At 34.6% G+C, this 18,102-nt stretch overlaps 2 protein-coding genes across 2 annotated transcripts in view; both read right to left on the bottom strand.

Annotated features, from left to right (window-relative positions):
• The window catches only part of LOC132645075 (V-type proton ATPase subunit D-like), a 39,304-nt gene that overhangs the window by 8,510 nt on the left and 12,692 nt on the right, over window positions 1–18,102 (bottom strand). The window lies entirely within an intron of this gene.
• On the bottom strand, window positions 6,814–7,584 carry LOC132644268 (NAC domain-containing protein 96-like). Its single transcript, XM_060360854.1, has one exon. It carries the CDS (start codon window positions 7,582–7,584, stop codon window positions 6,814–6,816), a length of 771 nt encoding a protein of 256 aa, XP_060216837.1.

Below are 18,102 nucleotides of genomic sequence, written 5' to 3'. Positions count from 1 at the left end.
TTCAGTATGATTCATAGAGTCACTTGTTGAGGAAAATGCTGTCTCATAAAGATGTTCGGAGGTATAACGACTTTAGTCACTCCACAGATTCAGGATGTACTGTTATCATATTCATGCATTGCATTATAATATATATGTTGACACCTAATTTTGGCTCGACGTGCTTAAAATTAACGTTTTGGGGGGCCCTGATTCGTTAAAGAGCACGAAATACATTTTTACACATTTTTACATTTTTTCAACAATTTATTGATGATTATCCTTATTTTAGGAATTTTCTCAATTTATTGTCATTTTTTCAAGAATCATTATTTTGCACATGTACAGCGTAATACTACCATTTTTTGTGCAATTAATAATTGTTTCTTAATTTTATAGCCAGTGTTTTAAAAGGCGAAGGCGTAAGGCGGGGCGTTTTACGTCTGCCTCAGTGAGGCGTAAGCCCCGAGGCACGAGGCGTAAGCCCCATGGGGTTTTAATTTTTAATATTTTATAAAATGATATAATTATAATCAATACTTTTAAATAGGTGAAATAGCGTAAAAAATGAAGAAAACTATAAATAAGTGATATATATATATATATATATATAAATAAATAAATAAATATATATATATATATATATATATATATATATATATATATATATATATATATATATATATATATATATATATATATATATATATATATATAAAAGTTCACGTGACGATGGGGCCCAAAGAGCACCGGCTGAACTCAAGAGATATATATATATGCTCCACCACAAAAAAAAAATTTAATTAGAACAATATATTATACGTCTATATATATATATATATATATATGCTCTACCCCCACAAAAAAACTAATTAGAACAATCTATTATACGCTACTTACAAGTACAAGTGACTGCTCGTTATTTTTTTGAGATAGTAGAAGACAAGATAAATAGTTGGAAAAGAACATATATTAGGCATTCTAGCAATAAAAAAAAGTCTTGACTTTTAAATTTAATGTTTCAATTCCTTTTTAAAACATTTGAGTAATTACATGTTGACTTTTGAGAATTTGGGCATTATACTGAGGACTTATTTAACAAATTTCGTTTTAATTTGAAAAAAAACGCCCGGGCTTACGCCCCAAACGCCCGGGCGTACGCCCCAAACGCCCAGGCGTACGCCCCAAATTGCTGGGCGTACGCCTTTCGATACTTTCGCCCCCCACCATAGCCTCGGGGCAATTTAGGTACGCCTCGCATCGAGGCTCGCCCCGAGGCTCGCCCCGAAAACGCCTTTTAAAACACTGTTTATAGCAATACATTTTCATATCATAGACATTAATGTTTATATTTTATACTTGCGTTATTATTTATACATGTATTAATTAACTATATTTTAGTACAGTCTGACAGTGCAGAGAAAATCGGAGTAATTAATTTTTTAACGCAGAGTAAAATCCGATCAAGTCAAGGTTTCATAATTTTTTTTTTAAAAAGGGATTAAGGTAAGCATTGAGGAGACAAAAGGGTGCAATCTTCTATTCTTTGGACAAAATAGGGGCCATTTTGCATTATAAGAAAAGGGAGGGGATATTCATCTTCTACATATATTTACACACACACATCACAACATCAGATTTTTTTTCAAAAACCTAAATGTTTTCTGCCCTAACCTTCTCTCCCTCTTTCCAGCCGCCACATCACCACATCAACCACCGCCCTTCATCTTCCTACCACACCAACTCCGTCTCCCAGCCACAAACCACCACGCCGCAACCAACCAGCAGTCCTTTTCACTCTTTCCCTCTTCCCTATCACTGTTCCGATGGGCTGCAACCAGCCACCGACGAACTGGGCAAAATCTTCCCCCGACCATCCCTCACTACGCCGGAGCTCGGAGCTCCGGCGAACACTAATCCACCAAACAACCGTAGATCCACCACAATCACGCCCATCCAAACAGTGAAGCTCTTTTCCATCTTCAGTATACCTTTGACTTCCTACTAAATTCCCAAAAGAAGAACAAAAGAAACCAAAAGAAAAAAAAAGGCATAAAAGACAAGCCTATTTCACAGCAATCGGAGCTATGGATTTCCAAGTTCCACCATGGTTGAATCAATACAGGGCTTCAGCAAATTCCTATTTATTACAATTCGACCCATTAACTCTACTTATTGCTCCTTTCATCTCTCTATTATTGGCTCGAATTCTTCAATCCATCTTCACTTGTTCACTTTTCACCCCAAAAATCTTGTTTCATCATATTTGAATTGGGCTTTTGTTTTTTTTTTCTTTTTAATTTTGCAATTGAAGGTTCATTAAGAACTGATTATTCTACTCAATAGTGCTCATTTTTGTATCTGTGATACTCTTGAATAAATTCTCTATTTTCCCTTGTAATTTATTATTCTCTAGTCATATAGCATAGGTGCCCAATTCAAGATTCATTGGCTTTTCTGTTGTTTTCTTTCTTTGAAATGAAGTGGGGTTTTCTTGATTTGATTATTAGAATATGTTATTGGAAGTTTCTTGAAGAGTTGCTTAAGTTTTGGGAATAAAAAAGTCAGCTTTGAGGAACTTTTATTGGGTTTAGAAAGCTTGTTTGTGTGTATCGTTATAGAGATAATGGCAGCAAAGCCATTGAATGACATTTGGATTAAAAGACAACAATGCCTTTGTGGAGATTGGAAGTGTTACATAATGGCCGATGAAGAAATTTCCGTCGATTTCCAAGGCCTTCCATGTACAAAGACGGGTTTTTTTATTTTAAGTTTATTCATTATTTCTTTAATTCATCCGATAGTTATTTATTTTCTTACTAACATTTTTATTAAGTCTCATGCAGGTATCCGGAGTTACTTTTTGAAGATGACACTCAAAAGAAGTTTAAATAGCTTCTTAAATTCTCTGTTTATATATATATTTTTTACATTATTAAATTATACAAGCATAAAATATAGTGAAACTTTACTTTTTTAGGGTGCAGGTTGATGTTATTTATTTGTGATCTGCTTAGGTGATTTAAATTTTATGTGTTTTAGACAAATTAATATTAGGCAGTTATTATTTTTGTAGCTAATATTCTTATAGTTATCATGTTTTGCTAGAGTTTTAATTCAATAGCTTAGCACACTTAAGTAAATAAATAAGGTGATTTGCCTCAATATTTAGGCTTTAGAATGTACTCTCATAATTAATTGATTAGGCGTACATACTTAGCTAGTTAAATTAGTTAACTCACCTTGAGTGCAAAATAATTTCATGTCCATTCTTTATACCCTTTTCACATACCCAAGCTTCTAAGTTGCACATAACTTTTTTTTTAAAATAATTATTATATCACATATGTATAAAATACGTATTGCGTGATTATTTATGTGAATAGTCATATTAGTTATTCTTTAGTCTAAATTCTATTAATTTTTGTAAATAATAATCAAGCCTTTTTACACATCCCTCGTATAGTTAAATTGGTCCAGCCGGGAACCACATTTGTGGATTCTGAAGGATGCCTAACACCTTCCCTTCGGAATAATTTGAACCCTTACCTAGAATCTCACTTATTTTCGTAGACCATGTTAAGCTGCATATATTAATAATTTATAGGTACCCTAGTATACCTTAAATGCTAGGTGGCGACTTTGTACATAATTAATTCTTTCAGAGTTCCGTAAGTTGTGCTTTGTTCAGCCTTTGGTAAAAATGGGGTGCAACAATATATATATATATATATATATATATATATATATATATATATATATATATACACATGTACAGACCTGTGATCCCGCAGGCGTTATATACACGTATATTATGTATTATATATGTACGGGGTATGGGGAAGGTGACAGCATTATATACGCACTACCACCTGATCAACTGGTTACATGATGATAATGACGATGATGATGATGCCCATAGAGGCCGATATGATACGATGGGATGCTCACAGAGGCTTGACAGGCGTTATATACGCGCATATTATATATATATATATATATATATATATATATATATGACCTCATGCATGCACAGTATTTATGCATATCATTAGCCCTCAGAGGCAGTTCAGATGTATAGGTTGATTCTCTCTTGTCTCATGTTACTTTCATGTCTCTATTATGCTGTTTTCATGTCTTACATACCGAGTACATTATTCGTACTGACGTCCTTTTGCCTGGGGACACTGCGTTTCATGCTCGCAGGTCTTGATATACACGTTGACGGCTCTCCCAGTAGTATATCAACTTAGCAGACAGTGTTGTTGTACTCCACTTGTTCCGGAGTTTCCTTATGAGTCAGTATGGTTATATATGCATATGTATGGGTATGGTGGGGCCCTGTCCTGACCACGTTATGTCTTGTACTCCAGTAGAGGCTTGTAGACAGTTATGTACAGTCAGATGTTGTACGGCCCTGTCGGCCCGTACAGCATGTCCAGCTTATTTTTTATAGTTATGTCCTTTCAGACTTGCCTTATTTCAGTCTATTACTTCTATGAGTCAGCAAGTTATCTCATGGTGGCCCTAATAGCCCACCTATGCTTATGATTACGTTACAAATGTATGTCTAGTGGTACCCGGCAAGTAAGGCTAGGTGCCTGTCATGGCCCTCCAGTTTGGGTCGTGACAATTATACACGAAAATACGCACTTATACACAATTATACAATATTGTATAATGGGTATAAACATAGATCCGGATTGGTTTTTGAATAAGAAGTGCACTTTTATACAAGACAGATACATTATGTATATAGCTGCATAAAAATGTATAATAGTGTATAAGAGGTGTGTATATGAATGTATACACACCTCTTATACACTATTATATAGAAACTAACTCCAACATCACCAACGACGGAGTAGCAGCAGCCACCAGCCGTCGCCGGAGTTTCGTTCTCCGGTGAACTCCAACACCACCAACGACGTCCGAGAAGCAGTAGCGGCCTTTCTCCCTCCCCATTCATCTCTATCTCTACCTTAACGAGATCACGCCGGAGCTCCAGCAAAAACCACCAGCCACACTACTTCGCTCACCACCACCAGATGTGTGTATTTTTTGGTGATCGAGAGAGCGTAGGCTCGGCAGAGAGAGCAAGAGAGATGAGGCAGAGAGAGAGAGATAGCGAGAGAGAGGAGGAAGAGAGAGGGGGGGCGGGGAGGAGGAGGGAGTAGCCAGTTTTTGTAAGATTTGAAAATGTGAGTAAATTTTGATAACATTGTTACCCTAATTAACCCACAGTGTAATTTTTCCAAAAAAAAAAAAAAACACTATCACATTTCTGTAATAAGTATTATAATTATAAAGCTATACTTTCATCGGTTAAAATTTTCTTGGCATGACAAATGGCAATGTGTTTGATAACACTTAATAAGAGGAGGCACGGGGGTAAAATAAGTCATCTGCGTGATTTTACAATGGTTAAAACTCTCTGTAACTATTATATTGTTTTACAAGTTTCATACTACAACTATATTGTTTTTTCTGTTATTCCCAAACTATAGATTAAAATTCCTCGGAAGAATATTGCTCAGTAATAATTATATTTCTCATTAGTGTTAATTGAAGCTAGTAATATGAAATTTAAAATACAGATAATTATAAGAAAATCTGCTCATATATAAGTGAGGAAGTCATGATTTACCATGGTGAACATTTTCGATCAACCAAACACCAAATAGTAAATTATTTTCTTGAAAATTTCTTCCTTCATAGTTCGTAACCTTAGTCCTTATACAGTGGATACTCCAAAGTACATTCTATTATATATAAGTAAAAAAGAAATCTCTTTGTAATTATTTCACTTTCTTATGATTTCCATGACATCTGAGAATTGAGATTTAAAAAAAAAAAAAAATCAAAGAATTAGATAGCAGTTTGGAACTAGTAATTATCCATCCCAAATGAAGTGTCACCTTAGCTCTTTAATTTCACGCCCATTAAAAAAAAAAATACAATGTTTAGTTTATTAAGTTACTCTTATTTATTAGATGTTTTTTTTTATAATTGAACAATATTAAAGAGGACTACTTCTTTGATGTTAAGGACATAGTTCGAAACATTTCCTAATTTTGGTCTTAAATTCCTAAAGTGACTTATTTTGGAACAATTTGTTTTTAGCTAAAGGAACGCTTATGTTGGGACGGAGGAAGTAGTACGTATAATGTTATAAAATTGACAATGGCCATCTTTATTAAAAATTCTTAGTTAATTTATGAGGGTGATCTCATGACTGGAGCAATTATTACAAGCTTGAGATTGCCATACCCCATGTAATTTAACATTAGAGAGGGTAGCTAGCTAATTAGCAATAACACAGTATATCTTTGAGAGAGACAAATAGGAATATATCGAGAAACTTCAGAATTAACTAAGGAGATCGATATCTTTAATTACGTCGATCATATATTAGTATTAGTAGCTAGTTACTAATTTATAGTGTTATAAAATTGACAATGGCCATCTTTATTAAAAATTCTTAGTTAATTTATGAGGGTGATCTCATGACTGGAGCAATTATTACAAGCTTGAGATTGCCATACCCCATGTAATTTAACATTAAAGAGGGTAGCTAGCTAATTAGCAATAACACAGTATATCTTTGAGAGAGACAAATAGGAATATATCGAGAAACTTCAGAATTAACTAAGGAGATCGATATCTTTAATTACGTCGATCATATATTAGTATTAGTAGCTAGTTACTAATTTATTACAGAAAAATGTAATTAAAAAAAATCAGAGTGTGTATATCGATTGAGAAAACATTACAAACTTGTCTTTATCAAATTAAAGCTAGCTTGGGATCAAACTAATGAAACCTAGCATAAATTTACAGTGTAAAGTTTATACTATCCAGATCGACATCTTCGGCGGACCTTAATATATTAGCATGTGCATGGTGTTCGAGTACTTCATCCCCCTGATCTAGGCATTCTTCAATATTCTCCTCATCATCAGAACAATCCAACAAAGCAAGAACATGATCTTCGACTTCATTCTCCGCTAGATATTCCGTAATATTCTCTTCACCCTTTGCTATTCCATCATCTTGTAGTACAGAATCGATATATTCTGCAACATCTTGCATATTCTCATCGTTAACCTCAATATTGTTGGCGTTGTTTTCTTTTCTTTTATCACCGAGTTTTTCCTTCTTCTTGATCTTACAAACTATGTAGCCCTTGTTCTTAATTTCCCCAGCATCAACATAATGATCACACAAAGAATACTCAGTCATCAACCACTCACCATTAACGTTGTTCGAAGATTTGTTAGAGGGGATGTACTTCAAACTTTTAACGTACCCCATGAGTCTCCCTTTATCATCAAACACCTCTTGGCCTTTGTTTTGAGATTTCCAAGTGCCCTTCCCTTTCTTTTGCGGAGTTATGAAGTAACGAGTGTTTTTGATATTCTCATAAGCTTCGAAAATCTTCCACGGGTCCTTATTCGCGTAAAGATCAACATTCTGCATGACTTCGTACTGTTCCAGAAGTGTTTCGTTTCTCACAAACCCTAATAGATACTTCATGACTTCCCTGGCCGTAGGGTGAAACCTGTAACCCATTGGACGAGAAGAATGATCGGAGTATACTGCCATTGTACTAATATTGATGGATGATGGATATCTAAGTAAAGAGAAAAGAAACAAGAAAGAACGGAGGCAAAATAATGGAGCACGTAGTTATAACTATGAAGAATACAAGTACTTAGCTTGTTAATCCTAAAATAACGGTGGTTTATGGAGTAGAGATCTGAGAATTGTTTCTAAATTTGCTGACAGGGTTTCAAGTATTTATAGATGAAACTGATGGTTTAGATGGTAATAATTAATTACTCCAATGTGAACAATAATTAAGTAGTACCCTAGTTTCTAAAGGCTTTGTTCATCACTATGAAGTAGGAGTATTAAGTAGTTTTCTCACATGAGTTCAAGCATGTAGCTGTACTCGCGCTTTCCATCTTTGGATTATTATTAGACCGCAGCTTTTCATTTTAAATCAAATTGTTCTTCTGGTTTTTATCTCTAAAATTTTCTTTTCCCTTTTCTAATAATTTTAGTTCTAGGTCGAAAAAGTTTCAGTTTATAGGTTTTATAAGAATGAGAAATACTTTCTTGAGGCGTAAGCATGCTTTTCCTTCAATCCTCTATATTTAATATTTCTTATAAATGATAAATCCAATGGTTGTATTAATCACTTTGTTAATTACAAGATGAGATACTAGAATCAGGTTTTTATTAATTTCATCAATTTTAATTTGCTTTCCCTTGGACTACTTTCAAAACTCAATTTTCCTAACAAAAAATCTTTTTCATCCCTAAATTTTATTTTACAAAAAATATCAGAGGTAAAAAGTTAGGGTAACTTTTATTATTTTAAAATTCAAGAGGCAGCCATTAGTTAGGAATAATTAAACTGAAGATGATCAGAACTTCATTAAAGAGTTCTGTGAATTGAACAAGAAATGAAGAGAGAGAGATGATTGAGAGAGAAGAAGAAGAATTCAGTTATCAGATGAAGAAACTAAAGAAGATTCATTGATCATAATAGAATGCTTAAGTCTACATTTACAATGTGATATATCATGTATATATACTAGTATATCAGTGACCATTCTAACTAACTCAACTTCATAGAATTAGTTATAATTGTAACTGATCATAACTGCTAATGACAGCTCATTAACAGTTCACTAATCACCTAATAATCTAACTACACTAACTGCTAACTTGTATTATTCTCTTTAACATTCCCCCTCAAGTTAGGTGGCATGAATATGTTCAATGCACCTAACTTGGCATTTAGATAGTGATGTTGCACTCCTGTAACCCCTTTGGTGAGTAGGTCTGCAGGTTGCTCATTTGTTGAGATGTATTGAGTTTGTACCTTCCCTTATTGTATTTTTTCTCTAATAAACTGACAATCAATCTCAATATGTTTGGTTCTCTCATGATAAACTGGATTTGCAGCTATCTGTACGGCTTATTTATTGTCACTATATATGATCAGAGGTAGTTTAATTTTCACCTCCAATTTTGTTAATAATCCAAGTAACCAAGTGAGTTTTGAGGGTGCAGATGCCATGCTTCCGTATTCTGCTTCTGCAGAGCTTCTAGATATAGTTGTTTTCTTCTTTAACTTCCAAGATACAAGAGATTCTCCTAACTTGGCTAGTAATCCTTATACTAATTTCCTAGTATGAGGTCAGGCTGCCTAATCAGCATCACAGTACACTCATAGTCTGAATGGGCTTGTTTGACTTCAGTATACCTTGGCCAGGTTGAGATTTAATGTATCTCACAACCCTTAAGGCAGTATCCATATGACTTTTCTTAGGTTGTTGTAAGTATTGACTCAGAGTTTGTACTCCAAATGCAATATCTGGTCTAGTGACAGTTAGGTATAATAGCTTTCTTATCAACCTTTGATATGCAGTTACATCTGTTAGTAGTGGATCTTTAGTGTCTTTGACCCTCTCACTGCTTGTCTTTTTCAAATAATCATCATACTCTTTTGTTGTTAGATTTGCATTTGTGTCAATTGGAGTGCAAGCTGGTTTAGCAGCTGACAAATCAAGTTCTGAAATTAACTCCAAGGAGTATTTCCTTTGATGCATCAGGATTCGTTCTTTAGATCTGGCAAACTCTAAGCCAAGAAAGAACTTCAATTCTCCCAAGTCCTTCATTTTGAATACTTGTTGTAAGGATGTTTTTGCTTCTTCAATTTGAACCAGACTGTCACCAGTTACTAGTAGATCATCAACATATACCAATATGATCACAATTCCTTCTCTCCTCTTTTTAACAAGCAATGAATGATCATGTTGGCTTTGTACAAACTGCAACTTTACTAATACCTCTTTCAACTTTGCATTCCATTGTCTTGCAGCTTGTTTCAGTCCATATTAGGACTTTGTGAGTCTGTAAACTTGTTTAGATGTCTTAAATTCCCCCTGACTCACAAAGCCTTGTGGAAGATCCATGTAATTTTCATCAAACAGATCACCTTGCAAGAATGCATTGTAAACATCCATTTGATGGATATGCCAATTCTGAGAGGCTGCAATGGACAACACTGTCCTTACTGTCACCATCTTTACCACAGGAGAGAAGGTCTCTTGGTAATCAATCCCTTCCTGTTGGCTATACCCTTTGAAAGCTAGTCTTGTTTTAAATCTTTTTATCTTCCCAGATGCTTTGTACTTAATCATATACCCATTTACATCCAATAGGTAATTTTCCTTCTGGTAAGCTAACTATCTCCCAAGTGTTGTTGCTTTGTAAGGCATCTATTTCAGCTTGCATGGCATCCACCCATCTTGGATCTCTAGTAGCTTCGTTTGTTTTTGGTTCTGAAATAGCAGAGAAAGCAGTTAAGTAATTTTTGGTATTTAGGAGCCAAGTTGTCATAAGACACATAGTTTGAGATTGGAAAGAGTGTATCCTGGTTTATAGAGCTTAAAGAGACAAAATCCTTCATCTATATTGGAGGATGTTTGCCTCCTGTAGAGACTCTAGTTAGTATTGCAGCTGGTACTTGTAATATTGGTTCCTGACACTACAAGCAAAAAGATATTTGGCAACAAATTTTTTTTTTTTTGTTGCATAGACTTTTCCCAGCGGCTGTTATTGTAACAACGTGCAACAACTTTTTTGTTTTGTTGCCAAAAGTACTTTTTGCAACAATAATCAATACAATGACAACAAAATTAAATTCTTTGGCAACAAAAAAGTTCATTTGCCAACAATAAAACTAAGTTGTTGCCAAATATTAAATTTTTTGTTGCTATTTCTATACTTACTTGTAGTGTGAACTGCTGGCTGCTCTTGCTGTTCCTCTTGATATGGTTATTAAGGTTGGATATCTTGATCATGCACTGCATTATCACTCAAGTCACCTATCTCATTGTGAATAAGAGCCATGGTAGATATCAGATCATTAGCAGAAATAGTAGTATACATAGGCTCTTTATAATGAGGAACCTCAACTTGTTTGAAAATTGGTGGACCAGCTAGATTTTGTCTAAAAGGAAACACAGTTTCTTTAAAAACTACATCTCTATTGACAAAAAATGACTTAGAAGTCTGATCATACTTTTGTACTTCTGAGTATACCATGAATACTGCAGTTCTTGTTCTAGACTGCAGTTTATCAGTTTGTTGTACAATTTTTGCATGACACAAGCATCCAAACACTTTGAAATAATTCAGAGAAGGTTTTCTTTTGTGAAGCTTCTCATAAGGTGAAACACCAACTACAGATCATGATGGCATTCTATTTATGATATATACTGCAGTTTGTACACAATATCCCCAGAATTTTAGTGGGATATTGGCCTAAAATCTTAGTGCCCTTGTAATTTCTAAGATATGTCTATGTTTCCTCTCAGCAACACCATTTTGCTAAGGGGAATAGGCACAAGATCTTTGATCAATTATGCCTGCATTTTTAAACATGGTACTGCATATACTATTTACAAATTCTGCACCATTATCAGTTTTGTAGATTTTCACAGTTTTATTGAACTGTGTTTTCACATATATCAGGAAAAACTGTAAAATGACACATACATTAGATTTCAATTTCAACAAGCAAATCCATGTCATTCTACTGTAATCATCAACTATGGTCAAGAAGTACTTGAAACCATCAATAGTGGGAACTTTATATGGACCCCAAACATCCATGTGTACAATGTCAAAGCAATCATTACTTTTAATACTACTTGCAGGAAATGGAAATCTAATCTGTTTTGCACATGGACATATTGTACATTTATTGATTACTTCTGATATATTGTTTTTTGAAGTAGACAGTAACTTGTACAAAATAGAATAAGACACATGTTCAAATCTCATGTGCCATAGGTTGATCTTTGATTGGCTACATTGTGCATTTGTGTTAGCTGATAGAATTCCATGATATGTATGTTCTTGAGGTGATTGATTGAGTAGATATAGTCCATCATCTTCTCTACCAATCTCTTTCACTATGCCAGTTGAGAAATCCTGAAATATGCAAAAATCAGGATAAAACAAGGTTGCACACTTTAATTCTTTTGTGGCCTTTGATTCATCAAGTTGTATTTAAACTGAGGCAATAAGAACACATTTTGAAGTGTGCTTCTAGGCGATATTGAACTTGAACCAGTATGAGTTACCATAGAAATGTCACCATTTGTCAGATAGACTGGTTTTGGATTCTTACTTTTTATGATAGTGGATTTATATTTATCTAGTATATCTATACTGGATACTATATGATTGGTTGCACCAGTATCTATAATCCACTGAACTAGTTTTGCTAGATAAGGATTATGTATACCTGTCATCTTACCAGTTGTGTCACCTGTTATACCCTATTTTAACCGAAGTCAAAATAGTTCATAACATTCCGGTAATTTCGGGGTTAATTAAAGTTATGGAGTCGCCACCTAATTACTTATGGTGAATTAGGACACCTAAAGTAAATATCTAGAGTTAACTCCGTTTAATGTCTACGAAACTTAAGATCCTAGGTAAGGGTTCAACTAATCTAGAGGGAAGGTATTAGGCATCCTCTAAGATCCATTAATAATGGTTAACCGACCGGACTTAAATTAATTAATTAAGGCTAAATATTTAAGAAAATAGCTTGTGAGTATCGCTAAAGTTATAATAGAAATATAAACATGCTGTTTTAAATAAAACTTGTAGAAAAGATAATAGTTTGCATAAAAAGACCTTAGTTATAAATAAACCGAAGGAAGTACGGGATTGTACAACGTTTATAAATATTTGAAATAACTTAATAACTAGGTGTTAATTGATTTTAACGGTTGTATATATATTAAATGACTAGATAAGATAGATAGATGGCTAATGCAAATTTTGAAAAAAATATTTTTTTATAAATAGACTCTCTTTGGTTGATTTAGGCACTTAGTGAGATAAATATTTTAGTGGAAAAAAAAACATTTGGACAGACTCCAAACCTATAGTAACTTGTTCACTATTAATTAAAGTAGAAACTTAAAGGAAGCTTAACTCTAAATTATAGTAACTTAGGTCTTAACAATCAGTCAGGCAAATACAAACAAAGATCAGTCATGTAGAAAATCATAATAACTCCAAAGAATGAGAATAGATAAAAAAAATGGTGAAAGTCTCGACTTCCACAAGCGACGGGAGTATTCTGCAATATGCCTCGCTTAGGCCCCTTAAGAGATCATGGACGGTGAATATCGTACTAACTCCGTGAGAGGTGTCGTCGAGTCTCAAAATGAAACTCTTCGGCTCCGGTATTCATGCAAAACAAAGAAAGCGACAGTGAGAATGGAGGAAATCTGATTCTTATGGCAAATATAAAGGACATTATAAGTAAAAGGGAATCAATCTACCATTTAAATCACTAGCGCATTTCACATAATGAAAGGAAAACAAGACTCCAACATGATAGTACTTATACTAAAAATTATCGTCCAAAGCAGTACATTCAGTTAGATGAAACTGTTTTCATTTTACACACATGGAACGACCAGTAGCTAATTTGTTTCTTCTTATCAGTGCAGAACCAAACAGATCAAATATGCATTGATTAAATAATATCCACCAAGGCAAATAAATACATGGTAAAATTACACATACCAGATGATCAGATTTCAACAATTAAAAGTAATCACTGTAGGATTCAATTGAAGAAAAGAATTAAGCACATTAATTTCTTCAAATTAATTCAAAACAGGAGTAGGACATAATCTCCTCATCTATATTCAACAAGTTTTGTTTAAAGCTATTTATCAACAAACTGAATTTCTTGCAAAAGGACATTCTTTTCTGAGTTAACTAAGTTGAAATAGGCTAAAGACCCAAACAACACCCTAGACCAAGAATGATTGATCAAACAGATTCCTCCCTATTTCAAATAATAAGAAAGAGAAAAATACTAAAACCTCGACAGACCTATCTGGGAAGACAACAAAGCATACAACAGGTTCAAGTAAGAAAAGAGTTCAGTTTTAGAAATCAGCGGCTTGAAAGAGTCTATTCAAATCATTTATCACCTCCAAAGCTGTCACGACCCAACCCCGTGGGCCATGACTAGTGCCCGACCTGGACACTCGTACGTACCTATTGGATATAGTCAAACTGAATCTAAGAACAATATGGAAACTTGCAAAAGAACTCCAAGGTTCATAACGTCGTCACGTATATATATATCCAGATAAACTGTCTCCTGAGGAGTCACAACTAATCAAATCATAAAATGATACGCAAGCCGACAAGGCTGCCACTACATATCAATATCATATGCAAGCCAACAAGGCTGTCACTACAGGCGAACATCATGTCATAGTACCTCGTATAGACACAGCTGAACAGAACTTATACACAACCCACACATATGTCTACAGACCTCTAAGAGTATCAATAGCAAAATATGACGGGACAGGGCCCCGCCGTACCCCTGGATAAACATATACGTATACATCATAAGATCTGTACCAAAAGTCTAGGCTCCGGAACAACGGATCTCTCCAAGACAGCTGAGTAGGAGTCCTATGCCGAAGGGTCACCAAACCGACTATCTGTACCTGCGGGCATGAAACGCAGCCCCCCGAAGAAAGGGGGTCAGTACGGAATATGTACTGAGTATATAAAGCATAAAATACAGTAAAGGGAATCATACTGAAATAGGGAGTACAAGAGACAAGTATAACATCCAGAATACCAAAACACTTTCCTTTTGAAACATAAATCATGCATGTCAATATCATATATCATACCCGGCCCATTATGGGACTCGGTGAATAAGGTCGCCACATACCATCCTTGGCGCCATAAACACATCATAACACCATCACATCATAAAACCATCATATATATATATATATATATATATATATATATATATATATATATATATATATATATATATATATATATATATACCGTACCCGGCCCTCTAGTGAGGGACTCGGTGAACAATGCAGTGAAACTGTGCACGAAAACGTATCCTGGCCCGGGACTCAGTGAAAGATATGTTGAGGCATGCACGAGTAGAGTAGTGAGCAACCATATGCAAATTAAATCATATTTGAGACTCAATAGAATAATCAAAACGAACCATCATTTGAAAATCAAGACAATAGTCATATCAAGTACTTTTCGAATATCACTATGGATTATATCCAAATAGAACTTCCGGAATCATATACACGTATCAAGACATAATGAAATAGCTTTTGGAAATCAAGGACATTAGCCATCCTAGTGGCTCTAAGAATAGGAACTTCTTTGGAATCATATACACATCGTCCGTTCGTTTCATAAAGATCATGCCAAAAGAAAGAAGGGTTAACTTTACATACCTGTTAAAGGTTAATCGTAATCACGTTCGCTTCGTCGCCCCTTTAGCCTATTTAATATGAAAGTAACGCTATCGTTAGTAAACTATACTTCCTAGCTTATAAATCTGTAACCAACCACTTATAGGACTCATTCTTTAATTCATACCTTCTTGATTAGGATTTTCATTAGTTAAGAACTTAACGAAAATCGGGCAGCATTTCCCCTATATACTCGCCTAACCCGAACTTCCAATTAACCTCCTGTTATCACAACAATACCAACGATGACAGTAATAGAGATATGCATATAAAACCCTTACAATTCAGCCCATAAACAACTCAAACAATCCAACAACCCCGCTTAATCCTTTTCCAATCCAAATCATTAACGTTTTAAGATTATATACCAAACAAACCAACATACGCTTTGTATACGATACGTTATACACTTATTTCTTCTAAAATTAGGATCCACATCAACGACAACATGACCACAACACGAACAACAACATATGAACATAAATCACACTTTCAATCCTTTCAACTCAACAATTCCATATAACAACTACAACTCCTAATATCAACGATTTCATGCAATTTCTTACTTCCAATTTCATACAATCCAATTTTAATCCTTCCATTACAACACCATTAATACAATTATACCACAAAATAAGAAGATCTTACCTTAATTTACTCGGAGGAATTTCTACACTTATTTGCTCCAATTTCACTATTTCTTCTTCCTCAATTCAATATCCAATGTTTCTATCACCTCCTTGAACTTGCAACTCACTTGGAACTTAATCAAAATAAGCAACAAAATATTTTTTTCCTTCAACCATGGCTGGCCGAGAGCAGCCATGGAAATGTTTTCTCTTTCTTTTTTTTTTTTTTTTGTTCTTAAGCTTCAATTTACTTTGTGAAGATGAAATGAAATTTTCCTTGTCATCAAATGAACTTTATAGGCTGCCCATACCTTTGACACGTGCCCCACAATGCATCACCTATTTTTATTTAAATTAATTACGGGTGGGGCCCACAAATTATAGTTAACTTAATTAATTTTAATTAATCACTAATCCCTACTTAATAATCTAATCATAATTAATTAGTCCCTAATATCCAATAATATTTCTACACTAAATAAAATTTATAAGCAATTTGTGTACTAATTAAAATTGAAAATTAAAGTTCCTATTTCATATCCAAAAATAATCCCGTCTTTAACTTAAGTCGATTAGCTTACGAATAATTCGACGTATAAAAATACGGGTTATAACAAAAGCATTAACCACACATGATTCTCTGAATCTTCTATTCTTCTAACAAACACTTAATTAAGTTGAAACAAAAATCTGTCATTAAGGATATTTTAGGCAGCAAAGCTGCGACTTTGTTTCCTAAATCAGTTCCTACACTAAACAGTGAACAAACCAACTCCTATCTAATCCCACATAACAAGGGCAGCACCATTTTTAAGACAAATACAATCTTGCAGCTTTGAAGTGATAAAGTTTCTTTGAAAAAAAAAAAAAGACAAACGAAAACTCGACAGGGCATAGATTATATGAAACAACTCAAGAATGTTTCATTCAACACACATTTTAACATAAAGACCATGATCATAGTTTCTAACCTATGTAGAAGATTACGAATATTCTGTCTATAATCTTTTAGACTCGCTTTTAACGATTTGAGGAACGAAACCCCCGAACATGATTCTTAAAACATAGAAATCCCAGTCAAGCCCATGCTTCAAAAATATTCGTATGTCCAAAATAAAACACTAAAGGCATGATTTCTATTACACTCAAATGCTACGACTTCGGAGATTCGAAACAGTAATCGACATCATAACTTGATCATAAACATATTTGCACACAAGGGGATTCCAACAGATTTTCAAGCAAAACACAGAATTTTAATTGAAAGAAACCAACGGGTCAAAATAGGATCGGAGTTTACCTCTTGTTGGTGCAGTGAACTGGTGTGGGAGTCTCGGATCTACGTTCGAACACGACGAACCCGAACTCGAAAAAGTCTTTCGAATCAAAATCTCGATATCAACAAAAACAGTATACTCTTGTTTGAAAAAGAGAAATTTCGTTTGTCTCAAGAATTTCAAATGTAAGTAAGGGTTCAGACCAGATTAAAATAAAAAGATGCTTTGTCCCAAAAATACTCGTGTATCACCAATCCGTGTCCCCCTCGGCTGAGAACTTGAAGTTAATATTTATAGGCGAAGTGACTAGGGTTTCTCGGATTCGAAGTTCTTTTTTGGGCGGGATTCGAAGTTGAATTAGCCGTTGAAAATCGAATCAGATCTTTAAAGTTGATCCCCTTTTCAGAAATTTCAAAAGTTTTGGCCATTTGTGTTTGACCAGATCGTGTATAAAAGGCAAGGCAAAATCTGCCATGGTTGAAAACAAAATTGGTTTCTTGTTTGGAAGAGGAAAGAGGAGAGGCGTGGCTGCTTTAATCCAAAAATGGGGGTGGCAAAATCTGTGAGGGTGAAAGGAATCTGTGAACTTGCCGACTTCGTCGGGTAGATAGAGAGTGAAGGAGAGAGAAAGGAGAGAACGGTGTGCGGCGATTCCTTAGGTTTTGTTTAGAGTGAACGATGGGTAATAACAAAATGTGGGCCGGTCGGGTCGGGTGATGTTGGTTGATGGGCTGGATCTGTTTTGGGCTGGTCGGGTGAGCTAATGTGTTTAAATGGACAATGGGCTTAAAGGTAATGGATTAAAATGGGGGCTGGTGGGGAATCCGAATTTGGCCCTTTCCT

The sequence above is a fragment of the Lycium barbarum genome, chromosome 6 (genome assembly GCF_019175385.1).
Source record: "Lycium barbarum isolate Lr01 chromosome 6, ASM1917538v2, whole genome shotgun sequence".
Taxonomy (NCBI): domain Eukaryota; kingdom Viridiplantae; phylum Streptophyta; class Magnoliopsida; order Solanales; family Solanaceae; genus Lycium; species Lycium barbarum.
Note: the sequence above shows the minus strand (reverse complement) of the source record. Positions and strands in the feature narration are given on the sequence as shown.